The sequence below is a fragment of the Trichosurus vulpecula genome, chromosome 5 (assembly GCF_011100635.1).
Source record: "Trichosurus vulpecula isolate mTriVul1 chromosome 5, mTriVul1.pri, whole genome shotgun sequence".
Classification (NCBI taxonomy): domain Eukaryota; kingdom Metazoa; phylum Chordata; class Mammalia; order Diprotodontia; family Phalangeridae; genus Trichosurus; species Trichosurus vulpecula.
The window spans coordinates 199,465,028-199,489,095 of NC_050577.1; the positions used below are offsets into that span (position 1 = coordinate 199,465,028).

A 24,068-nucleotide genomic window follows, 5' to 3' on the forward strand; every position below is an offset into this window, starting at 1 on the left:
GGGTTTAGATCTGCTATTTACTACCTTGGGCTATGACCTAACCTTTCTGAGACTTCATTTACTAAATTGAAAAATGAAGAGGTTGATGATAGCTAAGGTCCCCTTCACAGCACTAACTCTCTGGATCCTGTGAAGTACTGAAAAGACAAGTCTTGCCAGTCCCATGTTAGAGTTACTGGCCAAAAGCCCCAACCAGGGGGACAAATGAGAATGAGGAGGATGCAGTAAGTCAATAGGTCACAGTGAAACCAAAAGGCTGATGGCCATCATTTCATCCTACATTAAAGGCAGATGGGAACCAGAAACTTTCTGCACTGTCATCCTTTCATTCTGATCTCAATTTATATTCATCTTAGATTGTAAGCTCACTATGGTCAGCATCTCATATTTAGATGTATCTGTGATTGCAATAATATTGATAACCCAACCCCTACCCTCCCAAGTCCTCTCATCCTTGGCAGCTCTAATCTATGTTCTCCTGGAAATCCTCCACAGAGAGATTACCAACACGTTGGAAGCTTTCCTCTGGTTCCCTTGACATTACATTACATTACAATCGAGCAGTCAGTTTGTCTCCTGATTATCCCTCATTCCTGCCCCATGACTACTGGCCTATTGTCTTTTCTGGTCATGCAATGGATGACATCCATTATGTCACTTCTCTTACACGACTCTTGGTTGGTATGCATCTCTCCTAGAGGCTACCAGTTTTCTTTTGAGTAGGCCTATGATTTCACTGATGTATGGAACTGCCAGTGAGGAAATGTCCTCAATCGACGCGGAATGGCAAGTGCTTTGTGACTTAAGAGTGTTAGCCACATGAGAGCACTGAGAGGTTAAGTGACTTGTCCAGTCATACAGCCAGTATGTGTCAGAAGCAGGAACTGAACCCAGGTCCTTCTGACTCTGAGATCAACTCTATCCATTATACCAGGGCTGTCCAACCTTAGGTTTTTATTGAAACAATAGACAATATATTTTGATTTGCCATTTTAGTGAGAGGTCTGAGGTAGCTCAACTTCATTTACTAAAGCATTTATGTAAATTTCTATGCCATAGGCAGGCCACATAAATCGCACTGCGGGCCACATTTTGGACAGCCCTGCATTATACCATACTTTCTCTTGTGGCACCAAATTACAAAAATTAGGTGTTAATTATTAGGGTTTGCTGAAGGAGGTCCCTTCCCTCCCAATGAGAATACCTACATAAACTGGTTGTTTCACTGTCTTTTTGCCCAATGAAATGAGAGGAACACCACCAAACCAACGGTAGTCTAGCAGAAAAGAACAAAGACAATCATAAGAATATGTAAGTAGTCACACAAGACCTACGTATGTACAACTATATATTATCAATACTATTGATGATGGTAAAAGATATGTAGCTTTCCCTTTGAAGAATCAAAAAACGGTTTTTTCCAACTTATTCTGAAGCCTCTCCATGTGAGTTAGGGAAAAGAGTTTTTTCAGATGGGAAAAGAAGAGGTTAAATAGCTTTCCAAGAAGAGCCAGGAAGAGACTTATCTCCATATCTAATGTTATACATGCTCCAATGCAAAGTCCCCCAAAATAACTGGTCTACAACTTTCTTAGGAGGTGCCCAGAGCTACAAACAAAAGAACAATTTATAAATTTTCAGACTACCTCTAGGAAAGGAGGTCAGGATCCTCACCCTACTGTGAGGACACACTAGCAGGAGAACAGTATAAGTTGGTCAATGGAATCAGAAACTAAAGCCAGGGAGTCTAACACTACTATCCTTCACCCTGACAATTCCAAGTTGAATGCCTCAATGACATTGGAAAGGCAACACTTCACTCTCTTTAGAGAATGGGTTTAGCAGGGGTTTCTAACCATGTTAGGGTCATGGCCCCTATGGTAGTTTCCTAACATCTATGAACTCCTCCTCAAAATAAGATTTTAAAATACACAAAATAAAATACAAAGGATTACAAAAGGAACCAATTATACTAAAATAGAGTTATCAAAATATTTTTTAAAAACAAGTTCACAGAGCCCAAGTTAAGAACAACTACTTAAAAGTCATCTCACAATTGCTGAGGCTGATTTTCTCTCGTGGCGTAAGCACGATGGCTAAAACAGCTTTGTGAGTCAGTATAAATTCCCAGTCCACGAGAGTGTTATCACAGACGATTCATCATATGTTCTATAGTAACACTTTCCCCAGAAATTATTACTAACCAAGGACACACACACACACACACACACACACACACACACACACACACACACCATCGTATATGCAATCCCCAACTTGTGTGTGTCTCTCTCTCACATATGAATCATGACCCTGGCAACTGCCTCTTTATGATCACTGGCCATAGGAACTCTGCTCTCTAATGATTCCTTAAGCTTCTCTCCTCAGCCCCGCCACCCCACCCCTTGCCCCCCGCTGCCCTCTACTTCTTCTCACTGTGCCCCATAGCTAGTACAAAGTAGAATCTAGGTGGGAGGCCTGGGAAAAGGTGAAGAGGCAGGAACAAAGTATAAGATTGGTTTTAACCCCATCCCTTCCATTCTACAGCTCACTCAGGCTGGGGCTCATCTCCAGTTACACAGCATCCATAGCTCTTCATCTCAGAGAATCTACCTCGGGCCTAGTTCCTATGAAGAAATGCCCAGGACAGCCTAAGCCTGCATATATTTACCTCTGAAACATAAATAAATCCTACTTCATAAAATGTTATAATTGAACAGTCCCACTTGCTCTAGGAATATCTTCTTTAACATCACTGACAAATGCTCAGGCAGCCTCTGATTGAATATTTCCAGGTACCTCACAAAGCAGTTCATATTTTTGACTAATCCTGCTAGAAAATTATTCTATTTAAGTCAAATTTGCTTCCCTCTAACTTTTACCTGTCTTAGTTATGTATTTTAAAGCTATACAGAGTTAAGTCTAATCTCTCCTTAATATGACATTTCAAGAAGAAATTGATCATGTCTCCCACTTTAAATGCACTTTCCTCCTTGTTAAACATTTATATCTCCTTCTAATATTTCTTAGATGAGACAGTTCTGAGTCTCACATCATGATTCCCGCCCCGCCCCCCCCCCAATAATACTTTGCAAACAGAAGAGCCCCGTTACACATACAGAATATTTATTTGTCCCTTAAGGCCCTATCCCAGTCTCGGCCCGGAAATCTGGACATCACTCTCTTATTATTGATGTGAAATGCATACTTGTAAAAGTGGGAAAATATGAGCATAGAACGTTATATAAAAATGTCAAACATCTTTGATGTCCTGGTTGGTCTCGCTAAACTATTTATTGCTTTTTTGTTTTAAATCTTTGTTACGAGGCAAAATAGGTAGAAGAGAGGGCCATAATTACAAATGAATGTGGTGTAAAATCAAAAGGCATCAATTTTTAAAATTCATTTTTTAAAAGACAGAATTCATACTTGCAAAATAATTGAGTAATCTATCCTCTCTTCCAAAAATGTCAGAGGGCTTCATGATGATGGCTTCAGGGAATGCCTCTCTCACGGCTTCATCTCCAACAGCCTAGTCAAAATTAGGAATAAAAACAAACATCGTTCTACAAATGAGCAAAGCTTCCATTCTTTTTTGCTAGTGTACTGGTACGTGCCTTCCAAAGCCTATAATTCCCTCCCAGTTGTGATATTAATACATAACTGTCAGAGAAAATTTTAAAACTTTGGACTTCAACACTTTTAAAAGGTTAGAGTGCTGGCTAGCTGAGATAATAAAAAGGATCCCAGCAACAAAAAGCATAGAACACATACCAAGAGGAATAACAGCAAAAAAGTAGTGGGCTGACAGACAGATCAAATACCACCTATTCCCAGAAAAGTCTGACAGGGGAAAAAGCCCAGACAGAGTAGACCCAAATACCAGTCAATCCCAGGAAAAATCCAATCACTTTCTAGTCCTTCATAGCAGCAACATTTCAAGGCTACCCTGGACTTTCTGAGAATACTCCAAGCCAAAATAGAACAAGCCTAAGGGCTATCATGGTTTAGATCAGGCCCACTAAAATCATCTAAAACAAGACTGGCTTCCAAAGGCAAAAGGCTTAGATGCCATGGGAAAAGATACTCTAGCCTTTCTGTTGAATATTCCAAATCATATTCCTATTATTTCAATTCTAAGAATACTTTTTTTTTTTTATCAGGACCTTAAATGTGGCCCAGTGACAAGGAAACACTAGAATACAAAGTCAGAGAAAGAGAAACATTTCTTCACCCTGGAGAGGAGACACTAACAAGACACTGGCAAGCCCACTTGAAGGTGTGAAGACTCCATCTGGGCAATGAGCTAGAAATGCAAGAAAGTTAACCAGTCCAGAGGTTTCAGCGTTCTAAGTACATTCTCCCTTTAACATAAAAAAAAAAGCCTTCAAGAATAGGATGCAGCTAACAAGGCTTTAGATTTAGGTGTCTTCATAGGATACAAGTAGCCAGACCAGAATCAGGAAATACAAAGAGTCTAAGTGTGGGCTCAGCGTAGCTGATGGTATCTGACCACCAGAATTTCAATAGGAAGCTCTTCCTCCTTCCATCATGCTTTAAAGAACAAATGACACTAGCCCTGTGATCCACTTTCTGGCCCACTCTGACTGACCTTATTTCTCAGGTACTTAGAAGTGCTTCTGATATCAGCATTGAGATGAGAAACATGAACGAATGTTTCTACTCCAGCCTCCTTGGCCAACTGGGCTATTGTCTGGGGAATGGCAGCAAAGACATCTGAAAAGTCGAAGTTTCTGAAGGAAGAAAAAAAAGATGTCAGTAAAGAATTCAAGAACTATGATATCATGGTATAGTAAAAACAGTGCTGGACTAGGAATCAGAAATCTAGGGTTCAAGTCTCACTCTGGCCTTTACCAGTTATAGGACCCTGAGCAAGTCACTTAAGCTCTCTGAGCCTCCGTTTCTTCATCTGTGAAACAGGTATAGTTATATCTACACTACCCATCTCACAGAGTTGTTGACAGAAAAGTACTTTAAAAATTTTTAAATAGTTGTTCTTAACTTTTTTTGTGACTTGGACCCCTTCTCAAACTGTTTTTTCAATGTAAAAGTTACAGAGGATTACAAAGAAAATCAATTATAATGAAACATAGTTATTTACATATCTTTAAAACAAGCTCATGAATCCAAGGTAAAGAACCTCTGCTTTAAACCACCAATAAGTGTAAACTAACATTATCACCATAAGAACCAACTTATATCTACCTGAGAGAGACTTTGGTTTTCACAGCATTGTTTATAGCTTACACCAGGCAAATTTTCATAGCTTCATAGATCTAGAACACATCAGGACCTCGGAGACCGTCGACCCCAGTCCTGTCATTTCACAGATGAGATTAAGTGACTTGCCCAAGCTCACAAAGGTAATAAGTAGCAAAGGTGAGATTTGAACCCAGTCCAGAGCCAATGTTCTTTCCCCTCTACCACCAAGAAAGTCTTATTTACTTTGTACTGCAGAGGCAGACCTTATTTTATAAATGGAAATGACAATGGGGCCCTGTCAAAAGAATTACATCTCAGGGGCTCTATTCTACTAGACCTGTGGTCCCTGTTCTCCTTCTAATATGCTCAGCTCACGTCCTCCATCCTTGTCCTAGCCCAAGGATGGCAGCATGGTACAATCAAGTAAGAGGACCAGAGTTAGAGAACCTGGGCTCAGATGCTGGTTCCACTACCTATTTACTGTCTGCATGACCTCGGGAAAGTCACTTAGCCTTTTTGGGTCTCAGTTTCCTCATCTGTAAAAGGAGGGGCTGGAACTAGCTGAATTCTAAAGCCCCTTCTGTTCTAAATCTATGCTGCTTCCTCACCCAATAATAAGCAACATCTCTGTTCCTCACTTGCTCCTTCCTTTCTGCCCAACCCTGCCTAAGGTAATGAATGTTAAGCTAAAAAATGGATGATCAAGCAGGAGGAAGAACAGAAGAAGCCACAAAAAAGGAGATTAAAGAAAGCCCTTTGTCATTCACTTTCTTCTCTGTGTGACCACTGCCACATCCTTAATGCCTTCTATAAGGTCAATGACACCATAACCTAATATCAGTCTTGGAATGGAATGAATTAACCAATTATGTCATACAGTCATCCATGCTAATTCTTGCTCACGTAGCAAAAACTATTTATAGAGTGGGGATGACAAAAATCTAGGGACCTAGAAGAAGCATTATAAACAAGCACTGGGGTAACCCTGTGGGACTTCTTCACTTGTTTCTAAATATATAACTCAGCAAAGACACCCCAGGGTCTGAACTGGCCAGGAGACTACTCAGAATTCCTGGAGGCCCAACTTAAAGAGGACTAGGGCTTATGAACATTCTAAATGGAGCTGTGGGGCAAATTCTATAAATCTATTAACTTCTCCTTTCTTTGTAGTTCTCTACTCCAATCAGTAACAAGTACCTTTAGCTTACCTCGTACCTTTTCCCTCTAATTTGTTATATTTAGCTACCAATCTACATACAAATCTCTCCCTCTGATTCCTCCCATTCCTACTCATCTCAATTCCACCCCTCCTCCTCAGGTCTACCCACCTTTGCTCTTCACACACTCATACACAATGCCTTCAAATCTGCTCTTCAAGTGTTCCTTTTACCTCTTTGCTTTAACTATAATTTGGTTGTTTCAACCCTTCCCTGGAAGAAGCCATTACTTTTCTCCCTCCCAAGCCAACGTCCAAGACAACCCTTCTACTCTTCTCACTGGCTTTATCATCTTACTCAGTTTTCTTTTCATCCTCTTCAACACCTCCAGAGTGCTGATGACCTTTCTAACCACCTGGCCTCCATCTCCAATCTACTTCGACTACCCTCTGGAACTCACCATTAACTCTCAAAATTATTCCCTCTCCATAATCTTGAATTCTGAAACCTTCCTCTCTGCCCTAAATCTTCTATCTGAGAAAGAACAGTCCTTCCCCAGCATGAAATGGGCTACAGGAAAGTAGTTAGGTAGCAATCAGGATGGGGAAAATGAGACACCTACTCAAATATTCCTGAGCCTGAGCCTGGTCTTTGCAGTAAACCTCCATTACTTGTCTGCTGTGAACTCCCAGAATTTTCACATTCAAATATGAAGTTCACAAACATGTTCTGAAGACAAAGATATTTTTGGATTATCCATGCCTGCTCATCTCCGCTAATACATCTACTCAAGAGCTAACTATAAATTTTAACATCATGCCCCCAAGTCTTCCTGATAATATCAGATCTTCATCATGTAAAATGTACTAAGCCTTTAGCAAATCCTAAGGCTAAGTACAATATTCTGAATGACTTAGTATAAAGGACTTTACTTCTTGGGCCTCCACTATCCTCGGCCAAAAAATAAACAAAAATCAATGAATACCCAAAGTTAAAGTTCTGGTCACTAAGACAAGAGGGAACTCTTTCTCTGACCATTTCTTTCACTGCCATCAAAATATACTATTTCACTTAGGAACTGAGGAGAAGAGGACTGCAGAAGTCTATGGCTAGGCATTTCCCCCAAAATTCTAAAGCCTCAAAGCATGTCAGAATATAGCCTATGTCTTGTTATTGTATATTTTACAGTTCTCACGCATTCAAAAACAAAAGTGCCACCCTTCACAACTACCTAAAGATATGGGTGACTGCCATCATTGTTTCTCAGAAAAGCCCAGGAGACTCCTAAGAGCAAAGAAGTGTATATAAAAATGCTACAATAAGAAGTAGGACAAAAATAAAGATTAAAGAGAAGTTAGAGATCACAATCCCACTCCTTCACACTCAATTCTGCATTTAATGTATTGCTAACAATGTGTCTTACTATAAGCTATACTGTATAGGTACTGAATTTGAAAATTTTTTTATGTGTTTGAGCCCTATAGCTACAACTACATCCTAGATATCTTGAAATTCTTTTGTATCACTTACCAATTCAGCATGGTGCCAAGCACATGCCAGGTGCCCAATACATACTCTGCGACTAAAGGACAACTCTATACTTGCTGGCCAGAAAACCCTAGAGAAAAGGAAGAAGAAAAAAAAAAAACAAGCCCCAAGCACTTACTTAGTTTCCCAATCTCGTCCAACAAGATTGATGACAACATTGCTGTGCTCCAGTGCCCTCTGGATGGTACTTTTGTCCTTCGCATTCCATTCCTATAAGAGCAGCATCAGATAAGATCAAAAAACACTGAATGTAGTCATCTACAAAACAGCATTATCAAAGTTTGGGCAGGTGTTCAACTGCTTGTTACCATATTTTCAAAAAAATGGCATTTCATGAAGGCTTTATTTAATAAAATTGGCATGGTTTCCAGGGGCCAACTTGATTTGTTTACTTCTCTATACTACTCCTCCATGTGGACATGGTCAGTATTCCTAAAGGCTAAGAAAAGGCACCAAGTAGAAGTATATTTTCTTTTGGGGAATGCATGGAATCAGAGAAATAAAAAGGGGCATGTTTCCTCTTCTATCTCAGGCCACCAGGAGAATCAAGAAGTCAGTTCTCTCTCCTGACATTTAGCTAAGGAGCCAAAGACAAATTTGATGAAGTTAAGTTCCTCTTCAGATAACACGGAGCCATAGATAGCAGAGGTATAAAGGACTCTTCTTGGTGGTCAGCATCTAATTTTGCGCATTAGTAGCAGCTTGTCTGGTTGTTTGAAACGTATTTAGTTTCCATTTTGCAGACCAGAAAAATGAGATCCAGAAAGATCTAGCAACTTGCCTAAAACTACAAATACAATTGACAGGGCCTAAATTTTAACTTAACAATTTCTGAATTTCAAAACAGACTACTTCCCATAAAATGACTAAGGATTTAGAAAGGATTCTTGTATCAGATATAAATATGAGGTATTTAGTTATTTTAAACACTTTAATAGAAGGGCAATGGAAATTTCTCAGGACAAGTTGGTGATTGCCTTTAATATACTAATGTGTATTCCACAAAATAATAACACTAGCTATTAAGCAGCTAACATTTATATGACATTTACCATGTAACAGGCACTGTGCTAAGTATGTCATAATTACTATATAATTACTATCTCATTACTACCTCACAACAACTCTGGGAATAGGTGCTATTATTATCCCCATTTTACAGATGAGGATACTGAGGCAAACAGAGGTGAAATGTCTTGCCCAAGGTCATAATCTGAGGCCTCAGGTCTTCCTGACTCCAGATCAGATCTCAATCCACTATACCACAGCACTCTGAGAAAAGCGGGGGAAATGAACTGGAACTAGGCTAAAATGCAACATACCTCTTCGCCAGGAGTCAGGTGAGCTGGTGGGGAAAGGGATATGAAAATAACTATGAGAAACGCACAGGGGAAGAGCCCAGGAGGAGCTGATACAGAATAGAGGAGTAGGAAAAACAGCCATCACAAGGGCCTAAGAACAAAGTCCATCGAGAGGATATCAATAAGAAAAGTCCTGAACACAGAGCTCATGCCAACACTGGTCCAGTTAGTGAGGAACGAGGCTGTGCAGATAGCAGTTTATGATGGAAAACAAAAGAAGAGAACTATGATGGGGTGGAAAGAGCAGACCCAGAGAACTTTGGTTTGAAGCTATTTATTCTTTCAAACAAGTTAGCTCTTATAAACCTCCTGAGTATCAGTTTCCTCATCTGTGAAGTGAGGAGAATGAACTAAGTGGTCTCTGAGGCCCCTACCAGCTTCAGTTGATCTTATAACTTTACTCTTATAAAGAGCAAAAAGAAAGTGAAGCAAATACTCAGTCAAAAAACATTTAATAAGCACTTACTATGTGCCAAGCATGGTGCTAAGTGCTGGAAATACAAAGAAATGTAGAAACATTCATTGCTGATACAATCTCCTCTGAACATGCAGAACTGACTCAATAAAGTCATCAATAATGTTGGCAAGATTGAGCACAAGACAGAACCAGCTATAGGTTTCACTGGTGGAGACCTGCTTGAAAGTTTCCTAGATATTGGCTGACCCAAGATGCAAGAAGTTGTGGCTAATTCACAGTACGATGACATCATGGCATGAAGTGAGAAGCCACCACAGACGACCTGATTAAGGCTGTGGAGGAACTGACTCGGATCCATGAGCCAATTGGCCAGGATCCAACCTTCCTAGAACCTCTCTCCATGTTTTGCACCTAGAGTCTTCCCCCACCCTCTTCTTTCTTTAGCCAGCTGTCCACAGTTCCAAGGGCCACAGTTTGCCCTGTGTGGAAGTGGAGTATTTTTTGGAGCTGAAGCTAGCTCACTACAGATATTAGAACTGGGCTGAGGGTGACCATATTTTCATGGCTAGGTTTTCACCCATCCCACAGTTCAACTCTCACCAGGGACCACCAAGCCTTGGTCTTGGCCAACCGTCCTCTTTCACAGCTGTTTGGCAGAAGGGAAGATCTGCAACTCTCACTCATTCACCGTTTTCTAGGATCTTTGTATTTGGATTTGCTGGGGGTGGAGGGATGGGTGGGGTTCATTGTCTTTGAAGCAAGGTCCCTCCTCATGACTTGCCTCTGAGAGCTTCACTTGTTCAGTCCTTGACCACCAGGCAATGGGGTGACGGAGATCTTGGATTATCCCAAGAGGAAGACAGGGCTCTCTGGGGGAGCTGCTGCCTTCAAGGACAAGGAGAGTGGGGGAAGCAAATGCGTGGCTGGTTTCTGACTTTGAACAATTAAAGCAGAATCCAAGAGGAAAGAAAAGAAAATGGAAAAGTTGGCAGAAGGGGAGGGTTTGAAGAAAAGATAATAAGTTCTTTTTTAGAAGTTCTGAGCTCTAGATGCCTATGGGACATTCAAATGGAGATATCCAAAAGTCAATAAGTGATGTGGAATGGAAGCTCAGAGAAGAAATTAGGTCTAGATACCTAGATCTGATAATCAACTCTGTAAATATGAGCACTAAACTCACCAGAGCTGAGCAAGCAAGATAGTACAGAGAAAAGAGACAAGGATCCAGAAAAGAGCCTTGAGGGACACCTAGAATTGATGGGTATGGCAGAAATGAAAAACCAGCAAAGGAGACTAAGGAGTACTCAAATCAGAAGAGTGCACTATCATGGAAACCCAGAGAGAAGAGTATCCAGATGGAGGAGATCAACAAAGGCTGCAGAGGTCAAGAAGAATTAAGACTGCAAAAAAGGACATTAGTTTTGGCAGTTAAGAGATCATTAGTAACTTTGGAAAGGGCAGTTTCAATCAAAAGATGATGTCAGAAGCCAAGCTGCAAAAGGTTTAGAAGAGAGTTGAGAGGAGAGGAAATTGAGTTATTTAGCAGACTACACTGTCAAGAATGGGATGAGAAATACAGAACTATAGCTCTGGAGTTGGAGGATCAAGTGAGAGGTTTTTAAGGACAGGAAAGACAAGCATGTTTACAGGAAGCAGAGAAAGAGCCAATAGATAGGGAGAAACTGAAGATTAGTGAAATGGGCAGGGAAGGAGGGGGAAGTAATAAGCAGAATTAGCTTTGGCAAGGACTTCTTCATGTGAGACTGGAATGAAGGAAGAGACAGTTGCAGAAAATGTCTAAGATATGTAGAGGAGGGGAGAAGAATGGGCTCTCAGCAAATGGCCTCAATTTTTCAGTGAAATATGAGGCAGGATCTTCAGCAGATAAGGTGAGGGAGGGATATTGTATGGAGGTGAAACAAGGCTTAGACTGTGGAGCTGCTGCTGTGGAGTGGAATAGTGAATTGACTAGGAAGGACTTGGAATAGATGGTAAAAGGGGGACTGGACAAAAAAAGCTTTCATGGCAAGGGCAAGGATCTACAGGAAAGTGCTGCAGACTGAAAAAGGGAATGACAAATACCAGCACATTGAAAAAACTGCTTGATCCTCTAAATCTGAGCCAAACTGAGTAATATAAAACTATACAATATATAGTTTATACTCCAAATTCTCTCACAGTATAATTAAATTTAGGTGTCTAGCAAAATGTTTTGCACACAATGTTTGTTGAATGTCTGAATTACTGACTGTGCCTCTATTAGAGAGTGGGTGGAAGAAAGGAAAGCCACTGGAGAAGGCAGTAAAGTGTAGAAAAGTTGAGATACAGAGCTTCGTCTCCTTTGTACCTTGGGGGAACAGTGCTGTACAATTCACCTGTCCATTTATGAGCAGTGGCATTTACTGCGGCAGTAAAAAACAGGAATCAAAGTGGATATGGAGGCCTATCAACCTAATAAATCATAGTTTGTGAGTGCCATGGAATATTATTACACCAAAAAGAAGTGACAAAAATGAAGAATTCAGAGAAACATTAAAAAACTGTAGTAAATGATACAGGGCAAAGAAAGAAGAACCTAAAGAATAACATATACTGTTGCCTCTGGAATGCAGCTAAAACCACACTTAAAAATGGCTGAACTCGAAGATGGCCACTGGTAAGCAGGGACTGGAGTGAGCTCCGTAGGGAGCCCCTCCAAAAACCTATAAAAAATGGCTCTGAACCAATTCTAGAACGGCAGAACCCACAGAAGAGCAGAGGGAAGCAGGGCTTCAGCCCAGGACAGCCTGGATGGTCTCTGGGTGAGGTCTATCCCACACGGAGCTGGGAGCTGGGAACGGAGTGGCGCAGAGCCCAGCCTGAGCGGCCTGGAACATCCAGACCAGAAGCCAGGCGGAGGGGGCCCTAGTGCCCTGGATCAGTGAGCTGCAGCAGTTACCAGACCCCTCGACCCACAAACACCAAAGACTGCAGAGAAGGTTAGTGGGAAAAGCTGCAGGAGTAGAAGGAGTTCCCGGTTCGGCTTCCAGCCCCGGGGGCAGCGGAGGTGGGGCAGCTACAGCTGTTGTTACTTCCGGCTCCAGGCCCACCTGGTGGGAGGAATTAAGTGGCGGATCAGAGCAGGGGTGTACAGCCTGCTGAAGATCTAAGCCCAGTTCGGGCTGGGGGTTGGGAAGGAGCAGTGCTGGTGTGGCAGAGCAGGCACCTCCCCCCCAAACGTGGAACATAGAACTAACTCTGTAGTCTACAAGGAGTCATACCCCACTGAAAAACTCAAAGGTCAAGTTAGTTGGCTGGGAATATGGCCAGGCAGCGAAAACGCACCCAGATTCAGTCTCAGACTTTGCATTCTTTCTTTGCTGACAAAGAAGACTAAAACATACAGCCTAAAGAAGACAACAAAGTCATAGAGCCTACACCAAAAGCCTCCAAGAAAAACATGAACTGGTCCCAGGCCATGGAAGAGCTCAAAAAGGATTTGGAAAAGCAAGTTAGAGAAGTAGAGGAAAAATTGGGAAGAGAAATGAGAAGGATGCGAGAAAACCATGAAAAACAAGTCAATGACTTGCTAAAGGAGACCCCAAAATATACTGAAAAGTACACTCAAGAAAACAACACCTTAAAAAACAGACTAACTCAAATGGCAAAAGAGCTCCAAAAAGCCAATGAGGAGAAGAATGCCTTGAAAGGCAGAATTAGCCAAATGGAAAAGGAGGTCCAAAAGACCACTGAAGAAAATACAACTTTAAAAATTAGATTGGAGCAAGTGGAAGCTAGTGACTTTATGAGAAATCAGGATATTATAAAACAGAACCAAAGGAATGAAAAAATGGAAGACAATGTGAAATATCTCATTGGAAAAACCACTGACCTGGAAAATAGATCCAGGAGAGATAATTTAAAAATTATTGGACTACCTGAAAGCCATGATCAAAAAAAGAGCCTAGACACCATCTTTCAAGAAATTATCAAGGAGAATTGCCCTGATATTCTAGAGCCACAGGACAAAATAGAAATTGAAAGAATCCATCGATCGCCTCCTCAAATAGATCCAAAAAAGAAATCTCCTAGGAATATTGTCGCCAAATTCCAGAGCTCCCAGGTCAAGGAGAAAATACTGCAAGCAGCCAGAAAGAAACAATTTGAGTACTGTGGAAACACAATCAGAATATCCCAAGATCTGGCAGCTTCTACATTAAGAGATCGAAGGGCTTGGAATGCGATATTCCGGAGGTCAATGGAGCTAGGATTAAAACCTAGAATCACCTACCCAGCAAAACTGAGTATCATGTTCCAAGGCAAAATATGGACTTTCAATAAAATAGAGGACTTTCAAGCTTTCTCAGTGAAAAGACCAGAACTAAATAGAAAATTTGACTTTCAAACACAAGAATCAAGAGAAGCATGAAAAGGTAATCAAGAAACAGAAATTGCAAGGGACTTACTAAAGTTGAACTGTTTTGTTTACATTCCTACATGGAAAGATGATGTGTATGATTCATGAGACCTCAGTATTAGGGTAGTTGAAGGGAATATGCATATATATATATATATATATATATATATATATATATATATATATATATGTGAATGTGTATGTATGTATATATCTATGTGTATGTGTATGTATGTGTATGTATGTATATATATGTGTGTGTGTATATATGTGTATATATATATGTATGTGTGTGTGTGTGTATATATATATATATATGTAAAAGAGAGAGAGTAGACACAGGGTGAGTTGAAGATGAAGGGAAGATATCTAAAAGAAATAAAATGAAATTAAGGGATGAGAGAGCAACATACTGAGAGAGGGAGATAGGGAAAGATAGAATGGGGTGGATTATCTCGCATAAAGATGGCAAGAGGAAGCAGCTCTGTGGGAGGAGGGGAGAGGGCAGGTGAGGGGGGAATGAGTGAACCTTGCTCTCATCAGATTTGGCCTGAAGAGGGAATACCATACATACTCAGTTGGGTATCTTACCCCACAGGAAAGAAGAGGGAGGAAGATAAAAAAAAAAAAATAAAAGGGGGGGGGATGATGGAGGGGAGGGCAGATGGGGGTGGGGGTAATCAAAACAAACACTTTGGAAAGGGGACAGGGTCAAGGGAGAAAATTCAATAAAGCGGGATGGGTTGGGAAGGAGCAAAACGTAGTTAGCCTTTCACAACATGAGTATTGTGGAAGGGTTATACATAATGATACACGTGTGGCCTAGGTTGAATTGCTCGACTTCTTAAGGAGGGTGGGTGGGAAGGGAAGAGGGGAGAGAATTTGGAACTCAAAGTTTTAAAAACAGATGTTCAAAAAAAAAAAAGTTTTTGCACGCAACTAAAAAATAAGATACACAGGCAATGGGGCGTAGAAATTTATCTTGCCCTACAAGAAAGGAAGGGAAAAGGGGATGAGAGGGGAGGGGGGTGATAGAGGGGAGGGCTGACTGGGGAACAGGGCAACCAGAATATAAGCCATCTTGGAGTGGGGGGAGGGTAGAAATGGGGAGAAAATTTGTAATCCAAACTGTTGTGAAAATCAATGTTGAAAAAAAAATATGTTAAATAAATAAATTTAAATTTAAAAAAAAATGGCTGAACTCAGGTTAACTGAATTGACCCATCTCGGTCCCTAAAAATACACAGTGAAATACATTTCCCTTCTCTTAGCAGAGGTGGAGGGAGAGAATGTTGCATACCCTCTTCAGAAAGCCTATCAGCCTCTTTTGCAGTTGCTTTTCTTTGTTATTAGGCAGGATTAAATGGGGAAGGAGGTATGTCAAGAAATGACCAACATAAAAAAACATCAACAAGACATTTAAAAAAAAAAAAAAGGAAAAGTTAACGTGGAACCTGAGTTATTGAGCTTCCTCTTTATTTGGGGGTTGCCCTTGCCCTCTGGTCTTGGGCACGGGAGGAAACTGCCCTGCTTTTTCACCCAGCTTTGGGAATAACTCATGTTTGTGATATTTACTATGTTCTTACCAAAAAAATAATCTGACCCAGGTCACCCATGGGTCGAAGATAGGTGAAGTCATAAGGCTCACACCGATAGGGGACGATCACCTGTGATCCCATGCGCCCTAAAAAGGCAGAAAAGATGTGTTGAAACAATCTACATAACTATGAGCACATGCAGACAAATCATGGGTGTCTACTGGAAAGAGTAAACTGGGAAAGGGCTGTAAAAAAACTTTCTCATCTTAGGTTCCCTGCAGCCATACTGAGTGGAAAATCTTTCAATCCAACTTGACCTGAAGTATATTTTGTATACTTTATCACCACTATCCTTCCGTTCAGAATGCTCACTAGCCCCTGGTTTCAACCTAAATTGAAAGTGTGACAACACTTAACTCGGAGGCATACAGGTTAGGTAGGCAGGCAGACATAGAAGTTCTAATATCATGCCTGTATTAAGAACATTTTTTCAATAAATATTTTTGCCATACCAGAGAATTCTACAATTTTCCTTTGTTGTCCATTCCTTACTGTTAGGAAATATGAACTCCATGAAGGAAGAGAATTCTGTAAGTACAACTTAGGAGTAATACAGAACATTTCTGGAAAGCAGTAAAGGCAACATGCACAGTGGCAGAAGAACATCTCAAAGAGACTATGTGCTCAAGCAAGCTTACCAAGATGATTGACGACATATCGACCCAAAAATCCTGTTGCTCCAAATACAGTAGCCACGATCCCACTGACTGAGGAGCGTCCACCTTTCCCATGAGGCATAAGAGCATGATGAAGCTTACGGTGGGGCTGGGTAAGAAATACAGATGTGGCTATAGCAGTAATGCCAGATCCTTAAACATGACAAGAGAGTAACCAAAAATAAGCCAGACGTTAACATGGGAAAGAATATGTATACAAAGACTCCCCCTCCCCCAACACACTCCCAAGCATAACTTGCCAATCTTTACTCAATTAGCTTGTTAGTAACACAGTCAGCAAGCTTATGAACCGACTGCCATATGCAGAGTACAAGCTAGGCATTATGAGGCAATACCTAAGAACTATTAGACATGACTCCTCCCCTGTAAGAAAGTACAATTTTGACAGGCAGACGGAAGTCACGAAAGACAACAATGAAGTCTTTGTTCTTTCCCTGTCTCTGTTGTTTTCATCTACCATGCTCTCAGTCCAACATTCTAAATATCTTTAGCACCTGCTTTCCTTCCATACCATCTCCTCCCATCATTCTATCTTTATGTTGATGAGCCCATTAACAGTATAACTAAACAATTGTCCAACCAATAATAGCATCCTCCTCTACTCCATTTTTGCAAGACACCAGCAAGATTATACCTTAGATTTCTCTATTCTTTTTTCTACTTATATTTCTTATATTATCCTACTTCTTTTATACCTGTGAGGGATATCAACTCCCAATCAACAATTTTTATTCTGTCCTTTCTCAATCTTCATTCTTCTTGACCTCTCTTCAGTCTCTGACATTGCTGATCTCTCCTTGACACTATCCTCCCTAGATTTTTGGGACACCACTCTCTCCTCATTCTCCTCCTACCTGACCACTCCTTCTCAGTCTCCTTTGCTGGATCCTCATCCAGGTTACACCCACTAACCGTTAGTGTCCCACAGTTCTCGTCTCTCTATATATATATTATTTAACTTGGTGATTTCTTCCACTCCCATCAATTCAATTATGATCCCTTTGCTGATGATTTTCAAATCTGCCTGTCCAGTACTGACCCTTCTGCTGACCTTCGACTTCACATCTCCAACTGCCTTGCAGACACCTCAAACTGGATGTCCAGTAAACATCATAAACTCAAAAAGTGCAAAACTGAACTCATTATTTTTCTCCTTGAGCCTCTCCCCTTCCAAACTCCCCTATTACTGTTGAGGAAACACCATCCTCCCAGTCCTCCGGGCCCATAACCTTGAGTCACTGACTCCTCACTATTTCTCACTCTCCATATCAACTCTACTGCCAAAGCTCGTGGGTTTTACTTCTGAAATATCTCTCCAAAATACCTTCTCTCCTCTGACATTTCCCCTACACACTCGTATCCTCTGTTAGGCTTTCAAAGCCCTTCATGACGTAATTACCCCCTCCCTTTACAATCTTTTTACACCTTACACTCCCCTACATGGTCTTCAATACAGTGACACTGACCTCCTGGTTGGCTTCTTTCAAGTCCCAGCTTAAATCCTACTTCCTATAGGATGCTTTTCTCAATCCCTCTTAATTCTCATACCTTACTCCTGTTAACTATTTCTTATTTAACCTGAATATAGTTTGTTTGTACATATATATATATATGTGTATGTATGTATGTATACATACATATCTAGTTTTTTCGGTTGTTTTCCCTATTAGATGTGAGCTCCTTGAGGGCAGAGACTGTCTTTTTGCCTTTCTTTATATCCCATTGTTTAGTACAGTACCTGGCACATAATACATGCTTAATAAATGCTTACTGAAAGGCCAACTTTACAATCCAAAGATCATTCACCTTGGCAAAGAGAACAGTAGCAAAACTGAAGTTGAGCAGCTCTATCTTCTCCCCATTAAAGGGCAATGTCCTGTCCACCCTAAGTAGTGCACAAATCCTTTCCATGATCCCATTTTCCCTCTATAGATTAAATTAAAAAAAAAAATTTTAACCTTTTTTGTTTCTTCATTTTCTCTTCTTTCTATTTGCTCTGTCAATATTATTCCTCAATATGCATATGGACCATTCTCATAAAAAATTATGATGATGATGAGTAAATAAGTTTGTGTTGGTAGTTACTGATGTCCCTTGGATTGCCTATAGGCAGCATTAATATCATCTGTGATTTTTTTCATCTTTTGCAAACTTCTCTTCCTTGAGATCTCAAGTGACTCCTCAAAGTTTTCAAGACTACGTTTCCTCTAGCACAGATAGCCTTGCTGTGCATCTCAGAAAATAATATATTCCTGCTAGGGACAACTAATAACAAGTATATGGAGCTTGGACATTTTTAACTTGATTCAAGTTAGAGTTAGCAGAATTCATGTACACTCATAGCAAAAGAAAAGACAGTCTTGTATAATTCTGCACAATTTACTGTTTTGAACAAAATGTTGCCCTTGAAATACCTTCAGAGTGTGAATGGTACAATAGCAAATAAAAAGAATTACCTCCATTCCCTCCCATTCACTTCTCACCACTTTGCAAACTAGCTTTTTAACTTCACCACTCAATGAAAACTGCTTTCTCCAAAGTTACCAATGATCTCTAAAATGTCAAATTCTTTTTGGCCTCTGCAGAATTTGACCCTACTGACCAACCTCTTTTCTCTGAGCTATGACACCACTGTCTATTGATTCTCCTATCTGACTATTCTGAGTTTCCTTTGTTGGTTTATCATTCATATCGTAAGTCCTGACTGTGCATATACCCCAAAGCTCTATCCTTGTCCCTCTTTTCTTCTCTTTCAGTTCTGATACTCAAATGTCACCGTGAGACAGTGTCAGTGTCCCGGCCTCATCAGTCAGAATGTAATTATAATCTCTATGCAGCTGATCTATATATCTAGTTTACCCATGCTGATTGGACATTTTCCTACTAACGTTGTATAGGCATCTCAAATTCAACCAGCCTAAAACAGTTCATTATCTTTCCCTAAAAATCTATTCCTCTTCCAAACTAGTCTATTTCTGTTGAGGGGAGCACCATCCTTTTAATAACCAGGTGTGCATCCTCAATCATCACCCCTCTGTCACCTTCACCCAAATACTCCATCTTTAGTTTCTAACTTTTCAATCAACAAGCATTTATTAAATGCCTAATATTCACGCACTGTGCTAAGGAATAACAATGGCTAACATTTATATCATGCTTACTCTGTGCCAGGCATTGTGCTAGATGCTATTATTAGCCCCATTCTATAGATGAGGAAACTGAGACAGCAGAGGCTAAGAGACTTGCCCAGGGTCACACAGGTAGGAAGTGTCTGAGCTGGATTTGAACGCAAGTCTTTCTGACTCCAGGCTCAGAGCTCTGACACCACCTAGCTTGAGGTAAGGAGGTGAGTTTATTCCTAGGAACTAAGAATACAAAGATAGAGGATGAAACAAGTCCTACTCAAAAGCAGCTTACATTTACTGAATAAAGAAGATAAATACAAATAAATTCAAAATAACTAACATAGGGGAGAATGGCAGTTGGGGAAATCAATCAATCAATGAGTATTTATTAAGCACGTATGTATGTTGCCAGGCGCTGTACTAGGAGCTGCGGATACAATGAAACAATCTCTATTCTTAATGGACTTACAAGGGTGCATATAAGTATATACAGAATATATATATATATATATATAGAGAGAGAGAGAGAGAGAATAGAGAATTAACACAAAATTGTTGCATTTACTATTAATAGCAAACAGAAAGCTGAATAAAAGAAAGTCACTAGCAGTTAAGAGAATCAGGAAAGGATCCATGAAGTAAAAACTGATTCTTCAAAATGGAGGTGAGGAGGGAGTGCGTTCCAGGAATGATACCAAAAAACAGTGACAGAGATAGAATGTTGTGTTTGAAAAACAGAGAGAAGGGCAGTGATACATAATGAGGCAGAAAAGACAGGTTAGGGAAAGGCCTTTAAAGGCTAAAAAGAGGCATTTATATTGGATTCTATAAGCAATAGGAAGCTAGCAGAATTGACTGAAGGGGGGAGTGACATGGTCAGATGTCTGCTTAAGAAAAACTAGTTTGATAGCAGTGTGGAAGTGGGACTGAAGTAGGGAGAGTTCTGAGGAAGGAAGATCTGTTAGGGAGTCTCTGCAATAACCGGAGCGAGAGATGGTAATGGCCTGAATCAAGGTGAAAGTGCTCTATGTGGAGAAAAGGGGCCAGATGCAAGAGATATTGTGAAGGTAGAAACAGCAAGATTTAGCAAGTGATGTAGAGATAAGAGAGAATGAACAAATAAGAATAATGTTAAAGTCAACCTCTACAGAATTCCCATCTAACTCTGTCAATGAACGGAAACGAGATAAATCTGGCACAATCCCTGTTCTTGGTGAAGTCATGCTGCCTCTTGGTGATCTACTCGCTCATTTCTAAATGCTCATAAACCACCCTTTAAATAATATGTTCTAAGTCAAGCTCGAGGGCCAAGTGTTTGCTGACCCCACCCTCTTTTTTTTTTTCATGCAAACCTCTGGGAATACAGAAATTTAAAAGGATACTCTATCTTGAAGAAACTTTTGATCCACGGAGGTGACATCTACACAAATAAGCAGAACGTAAGGTGGGGTGTTACAAAAACAAAGGAGAGTTCACGACGAAGAATCTAGGACTCTGGGGGAGGGAAAACCTCCTAACTGCTCTAAAGTTCCCGCCCACGAAGAACCGACGGACGGGTGATGGTCCAGCAAAGGAAGCTAAAACAGGTAAGAGAAGAACCAGGTAAGAAAGAGGAAGAGCTGGCGAAGCACCTGCGGGAGGAAAAGCTTCTCGCCCCAGAAACGGAACCCCGCCACAGTGATGCGGAGAAACAGCACGAGGGACATGGGGTCAGAGAACTGGATTCAAGCCCCCGCTCTACTGTTTACTACTTCAATGTTACCATGTGTGACCTTGGGCAAGTCACTTCCCTCCGGGCCTCAGCTTCCTCTGTCCAAAGAGGGAAGGGGAGATGATGGATCTATTTCTAAAGGAAGGGAGACTAGAGCAGAGAACGGCTCGAGCTCCATTAAATGGAGTAAAGGGAAATAAATGGGATAAGGTGAGCGGGTAACGTGGGGCGGACTGGAAACGGCCTTGAATGCCGAGCTTCGCGTACATCTTAGAGGGAACGGGTTTGGGGGCGGAGGAACGCCGAGGTCAGCCACTCCGCGCTCCTCTTTCTTCCCCTCCCAATCCGTCCCCCCTCGTTCCCGTCCTTTTCCGCGGCCCCGGCGCCAGACTCGGGCGTCCCAGAGACGAGACGAAGGACTGGGTCAAGCCGGTCCGCGGAGGGAAGGACGGCCCCGGCCCAGTGAGGCCGGGGCGTCTGGGACTCTTCCTCACGAGCAGGGCGGAAGCCGCTCGGTTTGAAGCACCGCAGCCTAGAACGCCGGCTCCAGCCGCGGGTGACACTTACGTGACATTGTCAGGACCCGGGGACTCCGGGCGACCAAGGCCGCCGCCATGATCTCCCACAATTCCACTCCCCCCCCCCCCCCGCCTTCCCAAGAAAGTACGACTGCCGAATAGGGCCAAACTACCTCCTCGCGTTTCGTGTGCGCCTGCGCGGGGGTGGGTCCCGTGGGGAGGAGGGGACTGATTTTTATTCCCAATCTGGTAAAGGAAGAGATTTGTATGCGCCTGCGCGGGAGTTAATTAAGGCTGGAATGCTGGAGCAGCTCTACACTCAGTCTGATTGAGTAAGGAAGAGTAGAGAGGCAGGATCAAAATCGAGAAAAGAGGCCCCAGAATGGCATGAATAGTAATATTCTTAAGAGTTGTAAGGGATGTCGGATGTCAGTCACTCGGCATTTATTAAGCACCTACTACATACCAGGCAGGCAGTTCCTGCCGTTAAGGAAGCAGCTCCTACATGTTTAGAGCCCATTTCTAAATTTTCACGTTGAGCATTATTTACACGCCAGATACGGACAAATGCAACAAATCGAGGATGACTTCATTTATGGTTTTGTTCATTACCTAGATTTAAGAAAGCAATGCAGAAAATATTAATAAATGCAAATTAAATTTAAAAGTAGGTTGTATTTTCATAGTTTTTAAAATGCTTTAAGTCATCATGGATTAGAGAAATGCAAATTAAAACAACTTGGAGGTAACATCTCATACCTATCAGATTGGCTAAAATGATTGAAGGGAAAATGACAAATGTTAGAGGGGATGTGGAAAAATTGGGACACTTAATACATTGTTGGTAGAATTGTGAACTGATCCAACCATTTTGAAGAACAATTTGGAATTATGTCCAAAGAGTTATGAAACTATGTAAACCGTTTGACCCAGCAATACCACTATTAAGTCTGTTTCCCAAGGCACTCGGGTAAAAATGGGGGAAAAAAAAAACCTATTTGTTATAAAGTATTTATGGCAGCTCTTTTTATGACGGCAAAGAACTAGAAAGTGAGGGGATGCCTATTAATTGGGCAATGGCTGACAAAGTTGTGGTATATAATTGTGATGAAATACTACTGTACTGTAGGAAATGGGTTTTAGAAAAACATGGAAAGACTTGAATGAAATAATGCAGAGCAAAACAAGCAGAACCAAGAGTATGTCGGGAACACAGTAACAGATTGTTGTTGTTTGTCCTTCCTTCTCAAAGAAGACCAATGACATCAGGAGGCTGATGTCTTGACTTGCAAATGAATTGCAAAGTCATCAGCCTCATTCCCCCACAATTATTAGAATCCAGTGGCAAGACACAGGTCAAGACGATTGAAGATGACCCCAGATGCAGTGGGGGACCTTGGCCTTCCTAAGCTAAGGTCTTTCCCAGGTCTCAGTTTGTCTGAAGCAACACCCATTCAGTGATATTGTTTGAAGACTAAGCTAAATTGTTTGAATGGCTAAATTATTTTGAGTAACATGAGCATTCAAATCAACTCCAAAGGTCTTTTAAAGAAAAATGTTATCCACCTCCAGAGAAAGAACTGTTGTATCGAAGTATGTATTGTATGGTTCCACATATATAATTATATCAAATGTTAGCCTTCTCTAACGTGGGTTTGGGAAGGAAGGAAGAAGGGAGATAATCTAGAACTCAAAATACAACAAAAATATAATAATAGTATTTTAAAGTAGTTTCTGTGCACATTTCCCCACATAAAAATACTTATTATTAAATGTTTTGGAAGAGTGGCTGTAACGATTAGGATAGTAAGTTAATTAAGGAGTTGTAAAAGGATTCCCTAGCATCAGCAGAGGCCCAGTTAAGGTTATATAACATCAATTTGTAGAGGATGAATTCAGAATGGTTGCATGATTTTCTCTGCTTTCGTTCAGTAGCACATGAAGGAGCAGAGAAATGGTGGAAGTAACTTAAGACTGAATCTTGTTGGGGCACAATCAGCTATATGATAAAGGGGTAAGGGACTCAAGTGGGCAATGTAGAGTTGAACTGGTTCAGTATGGGGAAAGGAGGAGATTGTGGATAGTGCAGGTATAATAGTCTAGGAGAAAACTGAGGGGTCAAGGGATTGAAGGTCAAGGTATGGATGAAAAACAAAGTTTGTTATTGGACAGGCAGAGGAATAGATGGAAAGCCAATAAACTGTGATCAGATAAGGGAATTTCAGAGTTCATGAACACCGAGGTGTGAATTTGTGGGTGAGGGCAAGATCAAAAGTGTGACTATCCTTGGATGTGGCTGATGTAGGGTGGGGGAATAAGTCATGGGAAATGAGTGT

General features: G+C 41.1%; 1 protein-coding gene across 1 annotated transcript in view; it reads right to left on the reverse strand.

The window, feature by feature from the left end:
• The window catches only part of NDUFA9 (NADH:ubiquinone oxidoreductase subunit A9), a 30,015-nt gene extending 8,140 nt beyond the window's left edge, over nucleotides 1-21,875 (reverse strand). The window contains exons 1-7 of the mRNA XM_036759664.1: nucleotides 21,782-21,875; nucleotides 16,340-16,510; nucleotides 15,690-15,787; nucleotides 8,047-8,138; nucleotides 4,613-4,754; nucleotides 3,430-3,532; nucleotides 1,209-1,276 (exon numbers count right to left, since the gene is read on the reverse strand). Coding sequence (XP_036615559.1) covers nucleotides 1,209-1,276; nucleotides 3,430-3,532; nucleotides 4,613-4,754; nucleotides 8,047-8,138; nucleotides 15,690-15,787; nucleotides 16,340-16,510; nucleotides 21,782-21,830 — 723 coding nt within the window. The 5' untranslated portion in view covers nucleotides 21,831-21,875. The remainder of the gene's footprint in view (nucleotides 1-1,208; nucleotides 1,277-3,429; nucleotides 3,533-4,612; nucleotides 4,755-8,046; nucleotides 8,139-15,689; nucleotides 15,788-16,339; nucleotides 16,511-21,781) is intronic.
• Nucleotides 21,876-24,068: the final 2,193 nt, after the last annotated feature.